At 41.8% G+C, this 21,130-nt stretch overlaps 1 protein-coding gene across 1 annotated transcript in view; it reads left to right on the top strand.

Moving 5' to 3' along the window:
- Nucleotides 1–298: 298 nt before the first annotated feature.
- LOC126305107 (bursicon-like) overlaps nt 299–21,130 on the top strand; it is a 62,610-nt gene continuing 41,778 nt past the window's right edge. The window contains exon 1 of the mRNA XM_049992016.1: nt 299–351. Within this exon, the coding sequence (XP_049847973.1) occupies nt 321–351 (31 nt within the window). The 5' untranslated portion in view covers nt 299–320. The remainder of the gene's footprint in view (nt 352–21,130) is intronic.

Below are 21,130 nucleotides of genomic sequence, written 5' to 3'. Positions count from 1 at the left end.
CACACTTGGTGATTATTGAGTTGAAGGAAATTCCATGAAGTGAGGATAATATTGACTTTACCTCTCTCTCTCTCTCTCTCTCTCTGCTGTGCCACTTGTCCCTCACCTCCCCCACTTCCACTGTCAGTTCCACCAAACGCGATCGTCGCTGGGGCCGGGGGGGGGGGGGGGAAGCAGCCCAGCTGGTGGGGAGGGGAGGGGAAGGGAGAAGCCTCTCCTCCGCTGCTATAAAAACGTCACCCCGCACGGGTGGGACACACCACATCGACTCGACGTCTTCTGCGGGCCGCAGCTCACACCAACACACCCACACACTCGCAATGGTTCACCGTAGCATACGAGACGCCTCAGGTAAGTTAGAACGACTTCACTCGACGAGATAGTCTGGTCTGCGCAACAAGAGAGGCATGGTGCATTGTAGAAATGTTAACTGTTGAAATTCCGAGAGAGTTCGTTCCAGGAATCGTAATCCTTCTACATCCACAAGCACAGGGCAGTCGAGTTAAATAGTTATTCCAGAACTATTTAAATTAACATAATTCTGTTTTCACAGAAACGAATTCAGAAAAAGATCTCACTAAATATTACGCGAAAATGTATATTAGCGGTAGCAGTATCGTTCTGTAGTGTGATGCCAATTCCCTAAATTTTCTCAATAGTTACGAATTCGCAAGAACCGGGCATTTGACTGTGAATAGCCGCTTCCTTAATGGACGGGAAAATACGTAACGCTCGAGCACATGTTGTGAGACAAAGAACGACTTGATATGGAAGTTTAGATCTGGCCGTGATTCGTGCACGGAGAGCACCGCTGTCGTAAAGCGGAAACTCTGGCTCCGACTCCCGGTCCGGCACAACTTTTCTTTGCCGTCATTTTAATATGTAGCCGAACGTGGTTCACATTAGCAACTGGGAATACATTTCCTGTCTTTCTCAACAGTGTTTCGCGAAAAGAACTTGGACGTCCATCCACGGATTCTCTTTTGAGTTCACAAAGCATCTGCGTAACATTCGAGCGTCGTTCCAACACTCTGGCAGCAAAGGCAGCTTTGCTTCCGTATCTCTGTTTTATCTGACGTGCTGGAGACCCGAAACACTCCAGCAGCACTCAGGGTGGGTTTTATTCGAGGTCTCCTTTACATGTGGATCACACTTTCCTAGAATTCTGCGAATAAACTCAACTCGACCATTCGTCTTGCGTACTATCGAATTTCGTGCTCATACCACTTCCTACAGAGATATTGGTATCTACTTCGTTTTATCAAATGGAACTATAGTAGTTTATGGTGCCAGTACCGTAGTTATAAAAGAGACGGATTCAACGGCGTTTCATTGTTCAAAACACTACCATTAGTTCTGGAGTAATTAAGTATTTAGAACTTAACGTATGAACTTAGAGTATGAAACGAAATGCTGTATTATACAGAGGTTGTTGTTGTACGGAAGTGTCTCGTCGGACCGATGGAGTTCTCCAACAGGACTCAACTCTGTCAAGTGAAACAGAAAAGAAGTGGTTTAATGTAAAGCTGATACTGACCACACTTATCTCATGTGGTTGGACCAACACACCAACTGGAAGGCAAAGCGCTTGACATACAAAGGGGGATTCACCAACTAAGTACTGTAACAGTTCAGCCATTATTTCTGCACAAACCTCGAAACAAAAATGATTGTGGAACATTGTGTGGATTAACAAATGGGGACGTCAAACACTAAACGGATTTGTAAGAGTATTGTCATGTAATGAGTGTTAAATAATAACTTCACTTCACCAGTTCAATGTCAAAATAGACACTGGCACTGCATAATTACAGCAGAAACAGCAGTAAAAAGAAAATCACAAATCAACGTACTCATAAACATTTCCTTAAAAGTCCGTGTATGTCTTCTAGTGTTCGAAATTTGTAGTTATTCTGAAACTAGCAATCGAATTTCGCAGAGTGGAACGCCGCTGAATTCGTCTTTTTAGAAATACGTCATTAGCAGCACAAATTACGGTAATTTCATCTGAAAAAGAGATTGTATAATCAAGAATAGTTGTACAAATTTGCTTAGGTCGCTTAGTGCGGAGTTCCTCACAATTCGGTTGGGTAAAACAGAGTTACATCGTAAACGCTTTAGGAAAATCTGAATCCGCCAGTACGGTAGTTGGCGAAGTGTATAGTAAACGTGTGTAAGATGGCGCACTTTAGGTTTAATTGGCGATTTACTGAAGCAAACTTAACAAATCAAAGTAATATTTCAAGATATTTCGTGTGATTATTTAACAGAGTCTCAAAGGGTTATCTAAAATGTAAACTGTAATGCACACGTAGTAGTGACAGGAGTGTCGCAAATCCTCAGAGTCAGACGACTGGCGGTGTAGCAGTACTGACAGGGGCACTTTGCAGAACATCTCCACTTGGGGGGAGACTGCTGCTTTGAAACATCGCCGTCTGTAGGCACTGAAAGTCAGGACACAAAAAATAAAGACCGCAGTTTTCCATCATTCGGTAACTACCAGTTAACGTCCACCAACCGCGAATTTTTAAACAACGGTACTCCCGTGTACAAAAAGAAACAGCATCTTCTAAGAAAAGCTATGTTTCCACGCATATCAGTATTTATGACTTGATATCTCCTGAACGCTAAGTCGTACGGTGACATAAGGCCCATTCAGTGGTATTCGCGGACACTGTCCTATAAAACTTCAGGCGCACGCACGGCTCGTTTACTAGTAACTGTATACGCAACACAGTTTTCGGGCGAAGAGCGAAAATGTAGTACTTGATAAACTTTTCTCCTTCCATCATTTTTTGGTGGTTGTCAGCGAGGAGGAGTTCCGCCGACTTTTGGAATTACGTTTGAAGGTTGTTGGAAGTAGCTAATGCTCTCGTTCTCTGACAACTGAATGAAATGAGATCCGCGAGTTGAGCCGGCTCACAATTTCTGAGTCTCGTACGCGTCTCACTGTGTCGCACAGGATTATACCTCTTAATGAGTAGATTACTACAGTATTTCAGTTTCATAAATTCTGTCGATAACTACGGCAAATGCTGACAAGCGAATTTTTGTCGCCCCTACACTGTAATTCGTACCGGGTTCCGGGATAGCGTTTTACCTTATATGCTAACACAGATAGCACGTATCGTACTAGTGATTTATTATATTTTAATTATTTACCAGATTACTCACATTACTCAGCTGCAACACTTGAAACAGTGTGTCTGCACGAGAACGAACAGGCCGAGCTTTGTGCAAGTCGCGTCAGTCAGACAGAGAGTGTGCAAGACTTTGGCGCCGCTTCGCCAACGTTGACAGCATTTCGTTAGTTGTCTGTGTGTGCTCTTGAAATCTCCTTGTTCAACGATTCGTATTACTTCTTTGTCTTTTTTATTGTCGTCTAAAGCAGTTTATGTGAAAGAATAATTGAATTACCACAGAGAAAGGAGCCTACGGGAAAGATAAACTTGGCTACTATTCGGTTGTTTCCCTGGTGCTGTATTGTCGTGGTATCAGGTCTTAACTTTGTACAGGTAGCAGTCAATGTGGCAGGTCCGAGGCGGACGCTGCACCCCCGCAAGCCGTCTCGCCGCCGCCGCACCCGTGGAGAAGGTTTCGGTTGCAGGGGATGAGTTCGAAGACATCGTGCCAGTGAACATCTAACGAGAAGTCGGTAGAGTAGCTGCAAATCGTGTGCCGAGGTGGCCGACAGTGGGCAGGACTTTCTACAATGTTCCAAAATGTTATAGAATGTTGCAGAATGTCCCATAATATTATAGAATCTTTCAGAAGGCTCGTATATGTTCTACAATATAGCAAACTGTTCTAGACCCTTCCGGAAAGTTCTTAAATGTCCCAGAATGTTCTAGAAATTCTCAGGACGTTCGAGTATGTTCCAGAATGTCAGTATTATTTTGGAAATCGATTACAGCGAATCAAAGAAGGGAGAAAATATTCTGGAATATTTTTGAATCATTGAATCTCATCGAATGATTTCGAATGTTCGGAATTTCTAGACAGAAATCACAATCAATCACAGTCGTTTATTTTACAGTAGGGTGCTGTTGAATACGTCAGTGGTCTTGAGAGTATTTCTGAGCAACCTAGAGTATTTTTGAGCGTGATACACTAACATTTATTACGATTTTGAAGTTCGTTTTTTAGATATCAAGTGATCAAGGATGTTCTCAGAGAACAAAGAGCAAGAGAAGTGTGTTTCTTCATTCAGCTAGTCTCTGTGCAAAATAAACACACTGCTTTATTTATCGTCGACATGGGGAGATTGATGAATGATTAGTTACTCGGCATAGGCTCCAAATGTAAGTGTCGATACTTTAAGGTATCGATACTTCGTCTGTACTTTAGTCCACAGTAATCGCAAGTCTTGTTTCGATAGCGTGTGCCTAGTAGTGGCGACTAGCGTATCGCGGCTCGGGGGTTCTGGTCCTGTGTCTGATGACGTTTATCTCCAAGTCTACTCGAAGGGAACGTTCTGTGGATATTTAGAAACGAATACAACTCTCCAGAATCTTCCATAATGAACGAAAGTACAACACTTTTGTTATCCTATTACTTTTTAAGAGATTATTAACCTTCCTACATCGCTTTGCACACGCAGCTACACGATCGTGCCGGTCAGGTTTCCTTTCCTTTCCTCTCCTTTCCTCTCCTTTACTTTCCTGTGCTTTGCTGTCGCGCGTCGCCTGCTGTCTATGACGGAGGGGACGCTCTGCGCAGCACACCTCGGCTCTGTTGAGGACGAGGACGCCTCGCGACTTCTGCAATCTGAGCTGCTCCGCCGCTTCCTGCGCATCGTCGTTTTCAGAGGAGTGTTTAAAGTTGCACTATCTAGAATCACTTGCGGCCCCACGTACATACGTAGTAACTGTGCGTTGAATTTCCACTGGCATGACAGTGCGGGCTGGATTTCTCCCGCACAACTTTGGCCTCGGACGGACGCGGCGGTGAGCCCGCGCCGCCACAGCTTTTTGTGTGATACATCTGTTAGTGGGGAAGGTCTGGTGCACATCAGCTTTGTTGCGTGCAGTTATAACATAAAATCAGGTTAGTTGCCTGTTACAGGCTTCTCATTTGGATGGCTATTCGCCAGCTGTTGGATCTTTCAGTTGTCAGCTGCCGGAGAGCTCTACCAAACAGAGAAAAGGCGTTACGTACGTTCTGAAATTTAGGATGTCTCCTGCCACGGTTTTGTGGGCTTGTCCAGACAGAAAGAGGGGGCTGAACAATGTGGGGCAGTCTTAGTAGACAAGTTAGGCTCCCCAGAAAAGGCAAAAAGCTACACACCCCTCATCCAAAACCAGGTCTGGGCACGAGATGTGACGGGCGCGGTCAGCGGCGCGCAGAGGATGGAAGCCAACATGTCGGCATGAGAACTGCAAAACCGTAGTAAAATGCGATTAGTGCCTGTCTCTGGCAAGGGGAAAGAACAAAGTCTTTCAAAAAAGATAAACCACTGTGTAGCATGTATTTGTACTAGAAAAGTCATGAAACCGTCGCAGTTATCACATTTTTATGCCACAAAAAAGAACATGTTTCTTGACATTTCTACCGAATAAAAATGGAATAAGAAGAAGCGTTTATTCATTGCTGTTACTCACAATATAAAACATGTTGAAGTAACTCAGAGAAAAGTTAAGCTGTAATAAAATCTTACGCTCACAGTTGTGCTTGTAGTAGTAAAAGTGATCTTACACAAAAAATTTAAAGAGAGATGTACTTTTTTTACCGTCTAATATGCCAATATATTCAGATAATTCAACTTAATACACCGAATCCCTCTATTTTTTAAGTCGTCCTCTTGGAAAGTCACAACCATAATAACATTAATCATTGTTAACTACTCCAAGTTTCTTACACATTCCCCGAATATTACACTGAAGAGCCGAAGAAACAGGTACGCCTGCATAATACCGTGTATGCCCTCCCATCAAGCAGAAGTGCCACAACGTGACGTGGCATGGACTAGACTAATGTCTGAAGTATTGGTGGAGGCAATTGGCACTTGGAATCCTACAGGGCTGTCCCTAAATCCGTAAGAGTACGAGGGCGTGGAGATCCCTTCTGAACATGTTGCAACGCGTCCCAGATACGCTCAGCATCTCTGGGGAGTTTGGTGGTAAGCGGAAGTGTTTAAACTCAGTTGAGTGTTTCTGGAGCCATTCTCTGGCAATTCTGGACATGTGGGCTGTGGCATTGTCGTGCTGGAATTGCCTAAGTCCGTCGGAATTCACAATGGGCATTAATGGATACAAATGACCGGACGGGATGCTTACGTACGTGTTACCTGTCAGAATCGTATGTGGACATACGAAGAGTCCCGCATCACTCCAACTGCACACTCCCCGCACCATTACGGAGCCACCACCGGATTCAGGCTTCGTCTCCTTACCCGTACACGTCCATCCGATCTAAACAATTTGAAACGAGACTCGTCCGCCGAGGCAACATGTTTTCAGTCATCAACAGTCCAGTGTCGGTGTTGACGGGCCCAGGCGAGCTGTAAAGTTATCTGTCGTGCTATCATCAAGATAACACGAGTGGGCCTCCGGCTCCCAAAAGCCCGTATCGATGATGTTCCGTGGAATGGTTCGCAGGCTGACACTTGTTGATCGTCTAGCACTGAAATCTGCAGTGATTTGCGGAAGGGTTGCACTTTTGTCGTCGTTAGTTCCGTTCTTACAGGATCTTTTTCCAGCCGAGCGATGTGTAAGATTTGATATTTTACCGGATTCCTGATATTCGTGGTACACTCGTGAAGTGGTCGTACGGGAAAATCCCCACTTCATCGCTCCCTCGGTGATGCTGTGTCCCATCACTCGTGAACCGACTATAACGCCACGTCCAAACTCATTTAAAAGTTGATAACATGCCATTGTAGCAGTAGTAACCGATCTAACAACTGCACCAGACACCTGTTTTCTTATATAGGCGATTCCGACTGCAGCGACGTATTCTGCCTGTTTACATATCTCTGTGTTTCAATATGCATGCCTATAGCAGTTTCTTTGGCGCTTCAGTGTATATTCAACTTGTCTAGCAACATTCCACGCACGATCTCCAGTTTGTTGGGTGAGAGTGATTACAGAGAATTACCTGCAATTTGTGGACAGTGCACTTCACAATTTCTATGGTGAAGCTAGCATAATCGCTCTGCAAACATGTAATTTCGAATGTGAAAGCTTCGACAGTAGTTTTAATTGTAAAGCATATTAAAGACACAGGGTACTTATGAACGTCGGAGAAATCGATATTTTTATAACTTTATTTAATTCTATAGTCTTTCTTGATTACATTGATATATACATTATAGGGATTCAAATGAAAAATGACATATATACCAAATTTTAATGCTACAATCATGTATCCGCCAGGCCCCCTTTATTTCTGTTACGTATAATCGCTGGAAATAGAAAGTTCATAGTTCTTTTCGAAATAATGATACATTGTATATTTTGGTAGCAGTGCAGATGTCTAGTGTCTGTAAATAATCAGCTTTGCTAGTATTTACTTTCGTTTTGAGGAAGCAGTTTGTTCACGTGTTACTGGAAGATTGTGGCCCAAGTGCTACATATATTTGTGGAAGTACATATCCTTTAGTGTGCAATAAATACAAACTATGCCACGCATCAAGAAATTCAATAAAAGGAAATTCCGTGGTAACAAGTTCACAAACAAAGCAAGCCACGCTGTTGAAAGCAACCTATGCATCAGTTCTTCAGGGAAGAAACTCCCACATGACTCGCTTCCTGCTGACTGAAATTTTTGCGTTAACAATGACGCTGTTTGTAGTGTATTTATTGTTATTGATGTGAGCACCTCACATTCTTTGATAAATGAAGTGGCGAAATGTAAACAGTGTGATGGTGGAAGCTGTCTGGAAGTAACTGAACAAAATAGGAAATTAGTTGTTCTGTGTAGATCCTGCAACAAATCTACCTCGAAAATGACTTCGAAAATTGTGCATAATTCATATTATGTGAATTTGAAGTTAGTGTATGGAATCCGTGCAATAAGTACAGGACAAAAGGCTGCTCAAACGTTTTGTGGTTTGATAGACCTTTTTCCTCCTCCCAGTAGATTCAGCGTTTACATAAAAATACTTTTAGGTGCCTTGACGGTTGTATCTCAAGCATAAGTGAAACGTGCAGCAGAAGAAACTGTAAATATTAGTGGAACCAGGGACATTGCTGTTGCACTTGATGAGACATGGCAACGTCGAGGACATCATTCCTTGAACGGTGTTGTATGTGCTACTTCTCTGGAGAATGGAAAAGTTGTTCGTGTTGAGTGCTTATGTAAGTACTGCCTCACCTTCCATGGTAACACTGAACGGCATATTGAACATCAGTAGTCTAAGAATTATGATGGTTACAGTGGAGGTATGGAGTGTGATGAAGCTCTAGAAATATTTCAAAGGTCGTTGCCAGTTTATAGCGTCAGACATGCGAAGTACCTAGGCGATCTGGACTCTAAAGCTTTCAATAAAAGTAATGAGTTCAATGTTTATAGTGATATCATGGTAACAAAACTGGAGTGCTGTGGATATGTGCAAAAGAAGATGTATGCTAGATTGAGGAAGCTACGAAGAGAAATGAAAGGAAAGTTGTCTGATGGAAAATCTCTGTCTGGCCAAGGCAGATTGAAGAAGGTCTATTTCAGTTTCTGTCGAGTTATTACGGACTGGCCATTTGACGAAATGCTCCTCTGAATGCTGTTTAAGCAATGAGAAGAGCTGTATGGGCAACTTACTTTCATATGTTATTTACAGATGACCGCCCTGTTCATGGACTTTGGCCACTTTCTTTTTCTTTTTGGTAACCACGCAGAGAATCTGCTCCTTTAGGGCAAATATACCATCATAAGCATTCTCTTCCTGAGCCTCTGGTGTATGACATAAAAGCAATTTTTAAAGACCTTTGTGTCCCTGTTTTGCTTAGTAAATGTCTTCATGGGGGCAGACAAATGAAAGTTTCAACCTTTGCATATGGGAAAGATTATCTAAGAATGTTTTTGTAGGACTAAACACATTAAAAGTTGGTGTACTAGATACAGTGATATGTTTCAATGATGGAGTGATGGGAAGGTTGGAAGTCATGAGAAATTTAGGCATAAAATGTGGATCTAATATGGAAGATCAATTGCATGCATGTGACAGACAATGGCTGCATGAAGCTGAAAGATTCGCTCTTCAAGTTATCAAAGAAGTAAGAAGTGTTAAAATGAATGCGAAGACGAAGCCTGAAGGCAACAAATGCTACAGGATGAAGATTATGCTTCAGGAATGTTCTGAGGCAGAGTTAATTGGACTCATATCTTCATTCGCAATTTCCCGCAAGTTGTACTTTTCAGAATTCAGGTATAAATATTTTCTAAAGTTTGAAAAGCATTGATATAATTTTTTTCTGTAACTTGCAATAGTCCATACTTATGTAGTAGACCTAAGCTTTATTACAGAATCAACTAAATTATAGAAAAAAACGTTTTTATAAGGAAAAATTATAAAAATTAAAATGTAAGATGTGATATTTTTTTACCCTTATAGTATACATAACAGGTGAAATTAAATAGGTTTAGTACCAGAGCCATCATGTCATACATTTGAGGGAGACCAAATTTTTACCAGATATGCATAACATTGGAGTAAATGGTACCTCCATTTGAGTAAGCATTTTGGATAAAATTGCATCGATTTCTTTGTATTTTTTTAATAATCATAAGCAGGTTCAAAAATATTTAAAACGCTTCCAATTTGTTTAGAAAGTGTGCTGAATTACCAGATATCAGCAAAAAATCTGTAAAACATATACATAATAAAGAGTGCCTGAAAGAAATAGGTGTTGAGTTTTACATAATATTGAGCCAGAAAAGTACCCTGTATCATTAATAGATAATGTGTGTTCTGGGGCGTGTAACAGGGTGGAGAGGTGGGGATGTAGGGTAGAAGCATGAGGAAACATAGGTCGTCAGATTGTGGTCATGCACTTTCATCCTTCGTTGGTCTGCAAGATGAGCGAGGGGGAGGGGTTATGTTTATTTTCCACTAGTGGATTAACACTACATTGTGTATGATTTACTAATAATACAAACGTCAGAAAAGCACATGGACAGATTCTACATAAATCTGTGCTCTCTGTTCTACACTGCTGCAGGGGAAACTGATCCTCATGTCAGTGATCATATGTGGCAGTTGTAACTTCCTTCTCCTGGGGGGAAGGCGCTGCTTGGTTTTCAGTTTAGAGACACACTATACCTGTCCAGCATTTCCTGTCCAGTTCTCTCATATGATTAGACACAGTAACTCAACTGACCTCATGGTCAACTAGTTCAGTTATTTTTTGTTTATTAAGTGAGTACTTATTTCCAGCAGTTAAGTGAGCTTTCCCCTCCTCGCCAACTCCCCCCACCCCATGAACCGCGACCCTTCCCACTGGTGGGGAAGCTTTGTGTGCCTCAGTGATACAGATAGCCATACTGTAGGCGCAACCACAATGGAAAGGTATCTGTTGGGAGGCCAGACAAACCTGTGATTCCTGAAGACGGGCAGCAGCCTTTTCAGTAGTTGCAGGGGCAACAGTCTGGATGATTGACTTATCTGGTCTTACTATGCTGCTACGGCGAACGGCTGAAAGCAAAAGGAAATTACAGTCGTAATATTTCCAGAGGGCATGGAGCTCTACTTAAAGGTTAAATGATGATGGAATCCTCTTGGGTAAAATATTCTGGAGGTAAAACAGTCCACCATTCGGATCTCCAGACGTGCACAATTCAGGAGGACGTCGTTATTAGGAGAAAGAAAATCGGCGCTCTACAGATCGTAGTGTGGAATGTCAGATCCCTTAATCGGGCAGGTAAATTAGAAAATTTAAAAAGAGAAATGGATAGGTTCGAGTTAGATATAATGGAAATTAGTGAACTTCGGTGGCAGGAGGAACAGGACTTCTGGTCAGGTGAATACAGGGTTATAAATGCAGCCAAATGTAGCCAAGATAAACACGAACCCCACACTCAACACAGTAATACAAGTATATGGGCCAACTAGCTACGCAGATGAAATTAAAGAAATGTGCGATGCGATAATAGGAATTATTCAGATAGTTAAGGGAGACGAAAATGTAAGAGTCGCTGGAACCCAATAGTAGAAAAATAAAGAGAAGGAAAAGTATCAGGAGTGGGCGAAAGGAATGAAAAAGGAAGCCGCCTGTAGAATTTTGTGCAGAGCATAATTTAGTCATAGGCAACACTTGGCTTAAGAATCATGAAAGAAGTTTGTATAAGTGAAGAGACCCAGAGACACCGGAGCGTTTCAGATAGAATATATAATGGTAAGACAGAGATTTCGTAACTCGGTTTTAAATTGTAGGGCACTTCCAGGTGACAATGTGGACACTGATCACAGTTTATTTGTTATGAACCGTAGGCTAAAACTAAAAAAATGCCAGAAGGCAGAAGTATAAGGAAATGGGACCTGAATAGACTGAAAGAACCAGAGGATGTAAGAGATTTTCAGATGGAGCATTAGGGAACGATTGACAAATACAGGGGAAAGGAATATAGTAGAAGAAGAATGAGTTGCTTTGAGAGATGAAATTATAATGGCAGCAGAGGATCAAGTAGGTAAAAAGACGAGGGCTAGTAGATATACTTGGGTAACATAAGAGATATTGAACTTAATAGTTGAAAGTAGAAAATATAAAAATGCAAAAAAGTTAAGCGGGTGAAGGGAATATAAATGTTTAAAAGATGAGATAGTCAGGAAGTGCAAAATGGCTAAGCAGGAATGGCTACACGACAAATATAAGGATGCAAAAGCATATATCACTATAGGTAAGATAGATACCGCCTACACAAAAATTAAAAAGACCTTTGGAGAAAAGAGAACCACCTGTATGGATATCAATAGCTCAGATGGAAAACCAGTCTTAAACAAAGAAATTAAAGCAGAAAGGTGGAAGTAGTGTATACGGGATCTATAGAAGGGACGTGTACTTGAGAGCAGTATCATGGAAATGGAAGAGGACGTAGATGTAGATGAGAAGGGAGATATGATACTGGGTGAAGAATCTGACAGAGCACTGCAAGACCTAAGTCGAAACAAGGCCTCGGAAGTAGACAACATTCCATTAGAGCTATTGATAGCCTTGGAAGAGCGAGCTGTGACAAAATTCTTTCACCTGGTGAGCACGATGTATGAGACAGGAGAAATGCCCTTAGACTTCAAGAAGAATATAATAATACCAACGAAAGCAGGTGCCGATAGGTGTGAAAATTACTGAAGTATCAGTTTAATGAATCACAGCTGTAAAATACTAACACAAATTCTTTATAGATGAAAGGAAAAACTGGTAAAAGCCGAACTCGAGGAAGATCAGTTTGGATTCCGTAGAAATGTTGAACACGTGATGCTATACTGACCCTACGATTTATCTTAGAAGACAGATTGAGGAAAGGCAAACCTACGTTTCTAGCACTTGTAGACCTAGAAAAAGCTTTGGACAACGTTGACTGGAATAGACTCTTTCAAATTCAGGGTCAAATACATGGAGCGAAAAGCTGTTTAAAATTTGTACAGGAGCCAGATGGCAGTTATAAGAGTCGAGGGGCACGGAAACCTGTCCTCGATGTTATTCAATCTGTATATTCAGCAAGCAGTAAAGGAAACAAAAGAAAAATTTGATGTAGAGAAGTAAAAATGTTGATGTTTGCCGATGACAATGTAAATCTGTCAGAGACAGCAAAGGACCTCGAATAGCAATTGAACGGAATGGACAGTGTCTTGAAAGGAGGATATAAGATGAACATCAACAAAAGCGAAACGAGGACAATTGAATCTAGTCGAATGAAATCAGGTGATGCTGAGGGAATTAGATTAGGAAATGAGACACTTAAAGTAGTACATGAGTTTTGCTATTTGGGGAGCAAAATAATTGATGGTGGTCAAAGTAGAAAGGATATAAAATGTAGACTGTCAATGGCAAGGTAAAGATCGTAGAGAGAGATCAAGAGATGAGTACATTACTCGGATTCAGAAGGATGTAGGTTGCAATAGGTGAAGAGGCTTCCACAAGATAGAGTAACATGGAGAGCTGCATGAAAGGAGTTCTTTGGACTGTAGATCACAACAACAACAACAACAAGTGAGCTTTCTGCGAAATACGTTCCTATAAAGAATGACTGAGAAGTGTTTAATTGCTGTGTTGTTGGTACTGACTGGTGTAGTGCTGGTTTGAGAGGGGTTGGACTCCTATCTGTCGTTGTCAGTGTCTTGTAAAGCCGTGTAACCATGTTGTGGTCCCTTGCTGGTGATGCAATGAATAACCAGAAAGTTACTACACTTCTTACAAGATTAATGCTGTATAAATCTCTTCCATTCACAAATTGCTCGTAGAGCAGACTGAACTGATTGGAGCCACTTACCACACGTCCACAGTATATCTTGCAATGTCTGACGGAATGAGACTTAAAACTTTGGTTTCAGATAAAGTACAGTTTAAACAGAGCTTGAAAGACTTTTTGATAGGCAATTCCAGTCGAGACAGGTATTCTGTGCACGATAAATTTATTAAAAGTGCATAACTATGCTTCATTATGACAGTGTATTAAATCTGCAAATATTACTAGTTCCAGTGTGTATTCACATATGTTCACCGTCTATTTAGATGCTTTACGTTTTTCATCTTACACTTTCTAACATGTTCCACACCCACGAGAATCATCTCATTTTTGGATCTACAGAACGAATACTGAATCTAATATAATCTAAACTGATCACGTTCAGGTCTAGAGCAGTAATCTATTTTACACTGAGGTAACAAAAGTCTTGGGGCAGCGACATGGACACTTATACATGGCGGCAGTATTGTGGACACAACGTGTAAGTGGTGTAACAGATGTTACGGGCGCTGGCAGCAGATGGCCAACGGCTGTGCCTTTGCTAACAGCGCGGTATCGCCTGCAGCGCCTCTCCTGGTTTGGCGGCAGCCTCGGCACCGTTCTGCAGTCAGTGTGGATGCGGAGCCTTACTCCACAACAGACTTTCCCCTGTCTCTTCCTCGTACATCTTTTTAGGAGATGCAGGAAGGCACTGCAGAAAGGCACCCTGCAGCGCTGACTCCTGTGCTACAGCGCACGTATCTGCCATTCTTCCCAAATATCCTGAAAAATGCGTCCCCTTGCTGCACAACGGCATATCACTAGAGGTTTACTGTTCCTCTGTGGACAAACAAGACACACGACGGCTCGTAAATTCCGCACCCAGTATTACATGGCAGTGCTATTGCAACAGAATCTAGAAAACACAACCAGGTCGGAATGTGATCGTTTTTTCATTTTTTGTTATACCAGTCAGTATCAAAAAATAGAAAGCACGAAAGTCACGAAATACAGCCATTAACGTGATGTGTTTTCAATTAAAGAAAGTTTTATAGATGATATCACATCTAACAAACCTTTTTTCAAAGTTTGCAGCACGTTCCTCCACTTTGAGAAAATCCTGTTGATCATCAACAAAAGCAACAAGCCATAATACTCCTCAGTCATCCTCAGTTTTTCTGTTTCAGATTTTTAATTTTCGTTCCGTGCCGCATTATGGACCTATACAGGGTGGTCCATTGATAGTGACCGGGCCAAATATCTCACGAAATAAGCATCAAATGAAAAAACTACAAAGAACGAAACTTGTCTAGCTTGAAGGGGGAAACCAGATGGCGCTATGGTTGGCCCACTAGATGGCGCTGCCATAGGTCAAACGGATATCAACCCCCATTTTTTAAATTACATATTGGTGTAGTACGTAAATAAATATGAATGTTTTAGTTGGACCACTTTTTTCGCTTTTTGATAGACGGCGCTGTAATAATCACAAACGTATAAGTACATGGTATCACGTAACATTCCGCCAGTATGGACGGTATTTACTTCGTGATACATTACCGGTGTTAAAATGGACCGTTCACCAATTGCGGAAAAGGTCGATATCGTATTGATGTATGGCTATTGTGATCAAAATGCTCAACGGGCGTGTGCTATGTATGTTGGTCGGTATCCTGGACGACAACATCCAATGTCCGGACCGTTCGCCGGATAGTTACGTTATTTAAGGAAACAGGACGTGTTCAGCCACATGTGAAACGTCGACCACGACCTGCAACAAATGATGATGCCCAAGTAGGTGTTTTAGCTGCTGTCGGGGCTAATCCGCACATCAGTAGCAGACAAATTGCACGAGAATCGGGAATCTCAACAACGTCGGTGTTGAGAATGCTGCATCAACATCGATTGCACCCGTACCATATTTCTATGTACTAGGAATTGCCTGACGACTTTGAAGGTCTTGCACTGTTCTGCCGGTGGGCACAAGAGAAATTACGGGACGATGACAGATTTTTTGCACGCGTTCTGTTTAGCGACGAAGCGTCATTCACCAACAGCGTAAAAAACCAGCATAATATGCACTATTGGACAACAGAAAATCCACGATGGCAAGTGGAACATCAGCGACTTTGGCGGGTTAATGTATGGTGCGGCATTATGGGAGGAAGGATAATTGGTCCCCATTTTTTTCGATGGAAATCTAAATGGTGCAATGTATGCTGATTTCCTACGTAGCGCTCTACCAATGTTACTACCAGATGTTTCAGTGCATGACAAAATGGCGATGTACTTCCAACATGATGGATGTCAGGCACATAGCTCGCGTGCGGTTGAAGCGGTATTGAATAGCATATTTCATGACAGGTGGACTGGTCGTCGAAGCACCTGCATGTTCACCGGATCTGACGTCCCAGGATTTTTTTCTGTGGGGAATGTCGAATGATATTTGCTATCGTGATCCACCAACAACACCTGACAACATGCGTCAGCACATTGTCAATCCATGTGCGAACATTACGGAAGACGAATTACTCGCTGTTGAGAGGAATGTCGTCACACGTATTGCCAAATGCATTGAGGTTGACGGACATCATGTTGAGCATTTATTGCATTAATGTGGTATTTACAGGTAATCATGCTGTAACAACATGCGTGCTCATAAATGATAGGTTCTTTAAATTAAAATTCAGAACGTAGGTACGTTTGAACTTTTGATTTCGGTTCTTCCAATATGATACATGTACCTTTGTGAACTTATCTGTTACCAACTGTTCGTCTAAAATTGTGAGCCATATGTTTGTGGCTATTACAGCGCCATCTATCATAAAGCGAAAAAAGTGGTCCAACTAAAACATTCGTATTTCTTTACGTACTACACAAAAGTGTAATTAAAAATGGGGGTTCCTTTTTAAAAAAACGCAGTTGATATCCGTTTGATCTTTGGCAACGCCATCTAGCGGGCTAACCATAGCGCCATCTGGTTTCCCCCTTCAAGCTAGATAAATTTCGTTCTTTGTAGTTTTTTTGTTTGACGCTTATTTCGTGAGATATTTGGCCCGGTCACGATCAATCGACCACCCTGTATACACATTTTTTCATGAGCATGAAATTTTAGATCGTTGAACGAAAACAGTGGCATACATATTCACATTAATAACATAAAAAGCTCTTTATATGTACAGCCGATTATGCTTATCGTTGAGATATTGAAGCATTCTGCCTCGAGAACACTAATTAGATAACTATCAATCGTTTCAAGTATAATTAATTTTGTGTATGTCATGTCAAATTTAATTCCTGGCGCACAACGCATTTAGTGAATCACCGCATTAGTTAGGTAAAAAGAAATGTATATTTCGGAATGTTGCCCCCTCTGGAAGGATGCCGGCACAGAGACGTTTAAACAATCTTGTCATCACGCAGGTCCGTATCTAGGGCTGGTGACGGGAGGGGGGGGGGGGGGGGGTGACAAACCGTGGTATCTGCCCCGGGCGGCAGTTTCAGGGGGCGCCAAATCATATTCTTCAAGAAAAAAATCTTGTTTCACGAAGACCTAGCATCCAGCACACGTTGGTCTACGGATTATTCATATGGTTCTGAACAGCATCCCAGTTTGTTTTTGAATATTTTTGAACAAATTCTTAGTTGATTTCTGAACGAATAATAAGGTCATTTTTCAACGCTTGCGTAGCTTACATGATGTTTCTGCGAGGGGAATCCCCGTTGCATCTAGAAATAAAAAACTTTCCCAGAGATTAAAGGGGATGGGGCTATATGAACTGAGCCAAATACACCCGACCAGATAAATACCAATCGCTGTTGGTTTATGTGGTTGACTGGGTGTGCGAATGAGCAGCTTTGTTGTAATTATTAGCGAAATCCATAAATTCAGACTACCGAAGTGGAAATAAACCACTAACAAGAATAACAGGTACTTAAGATTACAATTATCTTCTAGGCGTATCTGAAAAAGTGAAAATTTGACAGAAAATTTTTGCAGAAGGCTATGCTATTAAGAGCCTCGGTTAGTAACCGCTTCTATTTCCTGAATAAGTCGGAAAAGCGCTAAAAACACGTTGTACGAACATGTAATAATGCCTAACCAGATGTGAGATAACTGAACTGCTGATTGTGGCAGGGTTACCGAAGTTAACTGGAGAATAAGTTTTGACAATGGCAGGAATAGTTACATAATTGGTAATGACAGGAGTGTTTGGGAGTACGAGGAAGGAGAAGAAACGGGGACAAGACACAAATAGTATGGAAGAAAATGACGATTCCAAATTTATTTTCTATCTGACATTTTCTATCTCATGCTTGAGAAGCTGGACCATACGAATCAAATGTGAAACTGTTTACTAACTTAATGCTTTTTCTTGTAGTAGGCCTAATACGCATTTGATACTGGTACTTCATGCATTATATTCAGTCGTGTTACTTATGTAAATGAGGTACAAATAAATGATCATTTGTGCCAAAACACACTCGCTTATTTACCATGTGTTACAACTGCTGAGACTAGAAAGGGCTATTTCGTTTTCTCTTGCAGACACTGACAAAATAGACATGATCGAATCGAGAAACCACACCAATATTGGCTGTAACCGTGCAACCCCTATGGTCGCAGATTCGAATACTGCCTCGAGCATGGGTGTGTGTCGTATGTCCTTAGGTTAGTTAGGTTTAAGTAGTTCTAAGTTCTAGGGAACTGATGACCTCAGAAGTCCCATAGTGCTCAGAGCCATTTCAACCATGTGAACACCAATATTGGGTACTATTCGTCTTAGAAGCATTTACAGTATTAGACAATGACAATTTGATTTTTCATGTAGCCATATGTTTGACAAACTTGGATGAAGTAATCGATTCTTTCACAGATAGGAAAGCACACCAGTAGTAGAACAAACTGTGCATCACCCCTCTCTCCATTGCTGCCAAATTTATTCAAGATGGCGGATCCAAGATGGCGGCGATAGATATGGAAACATCGCAATGACGTCATGGCGAGAAGGTCAAATTTTGGCGGGAAGATAGGGCAACTGGGCTACCTCCACTAACGTAATCCCCTCCCCTCCGCCCTTCCCACCCTTCCCCAAGAAAATGGCGGGAAGCTCAAATTCCAGCAGGATAGTGCAACACACCATGGCTACCTCCACTAACCTAAGAAAATGGCGGGATAATAGGTCACTTGGGATACCTCCACTAAGCTAATTCATCTGACCGCCACATCTTCCTAGGAATTGGCGGGAAAAAGACTCAGCCTGTGCTGGATAGGATGGACGTAAATCTTTCTTTAAACAATCTGAGGCAGTATCTCCATCCAGTGTGATCACCATGAAGTCTGGAGACCAACTGACCTAGTACACACTACTGCCGCAAGAGGGCGCCTCGTCCCTTCTGTGACATAATCCAAGATGGTGGTCTGGAGGGGAAAAATGGCGGGAAAAGGCCTCAGCCTGCGATGGGCTACTGGAGAGAGGAAGGAGTGTACTGTACTTATTTTTGGAACTATTTATTTAGTGATGGATTTGACATACTATATTTATTACACTAATACAAAACACTCACTCTGACATGCTTGAAGTCACAGTAAATAGTCAACAGAAAAAGCAAATTACTGGTAAATAATGCAGTACACTGATGTGCACACATGTAACAACTCATAAAGTGTCAAAATAATGGATGTAAAACAGCTGTGCAGACACACTTGCTAACTATAAACTGTCGAAATAATGCACTGCACAAACACTCAGTGGATGTAAAAAAACGCGTCGTATCAGCAAAGTATTGCAATGCAAGCACGCACTTTGCAAGGCCAGTCGGACGCAAGCCAATGCCAGAGCGCGAGCCATTGCTGTCACGCCACTGCCAACGGCAGGTGAAAGTCGCAACTCTTTTTGGGTACACAGTTAGAGGTCTTCGAGTATTCTACTGACATCATATGTCTATGTAAATAAGTGCCAAGTCACACTTTGGGCCTCGAGTGCATGTTTACCATTGCTGGCTCGAAACCTCTCCACCTGTGGATACTGACGTCACAGGTAGCGCTATAGAATTCTAGTCCAGTGTTTCCCTGAATACCACAGGGTGAATTGTTACTAGCGATCCTAACGACACATAAGAACTGTGTTTACTGTGGCTGATGCATTGCTGCAAAATGCTCATACAGCTATAATTATACCATTTAAGTGTACCTGAAAGATTCTCAATGTTATAATGATGTCACATGGCTATTTAAAATAAGAGCCTAGTCGACCTCTCGGAAATAGTATTTTGTCCCAGAGATAGTTAATGGTCATTTTTGTAGAAGCCTTCGTGATGTATTAGCTTGTCTGCATGGACATTCTTGACGTAACAGAACCTGTTTACGAAAATAGCTCAAAATAACGCTGAATGCCTTTCTGCCGATGGTCCTAACGTGGCACCCATCCATCACATGTTAGCCTTCCTGGAAATCGTTAAGTCCTGCTTTCAACAAACATCTCTGAATCAGTAACGCGCTCACCTACATCGTGGCACAAAAGCTGTCTTGTGAATGAATGGAGCATTATTATTAGGTCTTATTGAATTTACGTACCAAATTACTGATGCTCTGCAGATGAGACTTTCAGCAGCAAAAATCTATTTTGTACAGATCCCCATATTGCACCGACTATCAAACCCGACAAAGTGGCATACTGATCGACAGATATGGAAAGACTCAATTACACTACTCTGCTACTGAGGGCAGGAGCTTGAATATTAGATTGTGAAACCAATTCCCAACTCGGGAATATATCACCGCGTACCATGTCAATGTAGTAAACACACAGTTCGTATCATGACCCATACAAAATCACCCCTTTTACACCATTCGTACAGCTATCGACCGCCAGACACTCGTACACATACTGCAAAGAAAGACAGCATAAGCACATGCACCGTAGGTACACCAATCGCTGCTTAGGATATTTCCCGTGAGGTCGGGCAGTCATCCACCCCTGACATGTGACCAGAGCGCCCTCAGTGGACCGAAGTCACTCTCAGAACTATTCTACAAATTCGGGATCGGCTCTCCTCAGCACAAACACGTTACTGTTTCTGGTTCCGACCTGGTTGGTTGGTTGGTTGCTTGCTTTGCTACAGCCATCTCCAGACTCTGGGAGTGCAAGAACATATGTAATTCCTCATGATTTGTCAGAATATCATACCATTTTCTCGATCCTTCTCGACATCAAGCACATAGTAATATCGCTTGCATGGCAATATCACTCGCACACCATAATTATCGGATATAGACTGGAAATAGGAGGTTTAATAATGACTAAAAAATAGGTGTATGGGTAAGCTACTACAAACAGCATACTGAACGTATTATTGTGGCCAAGATAGACACAAAGTCCACACCTACTACAGTAGTACGAGTTTATATGCCAACTAGCTCTGCAGATGACGAAGAAATGGAAGAAATATATGGTGAGATAAAAGAAATTATTCAGGTAGTGAAGGGAGACGAAAATTTCCTACTGATTGGAATTTGTCAGTAGGAAAAGGGAGAGAAGGAAACATAGTAGGTGAATATGGATTGGGGCTAAGGAATAAAAGAGGAAGGCGTTTGGTACAATTTTGCGCAGGGCATAACTTAATCATAGCTAATACTTGGTTTAAGAATCATACTAAAAGGTATCAGATAGATTATATAATGGTAAGACAGAGATTTAAGAACCAGGTTTTAAATTGTAAGACATTTCCAGGGGCAGATATGGACTCTGACCACAAT

This window comes from Schistocerca gregaria, unplaced genomic scaffold (genome assembly GCF_023897955.1).
Source record: "Schistocerca gregaria isolate iqSchGreg1 unplaced genomic scaffold, iqSchGreg1.2 ptg000255l, whole genome shotgun sequence".
Lineage (NCBI taxonomy): Eukaryota > Metazoa > Arthropoda > Insecta > Orthoptera > Acrididae > Schistocerca > Schistocerca gregaria.
Note: the sequence above shows the minus strand (reverse complement) of the source record. Positions and strands in the feature narration are given on the sequence as shown.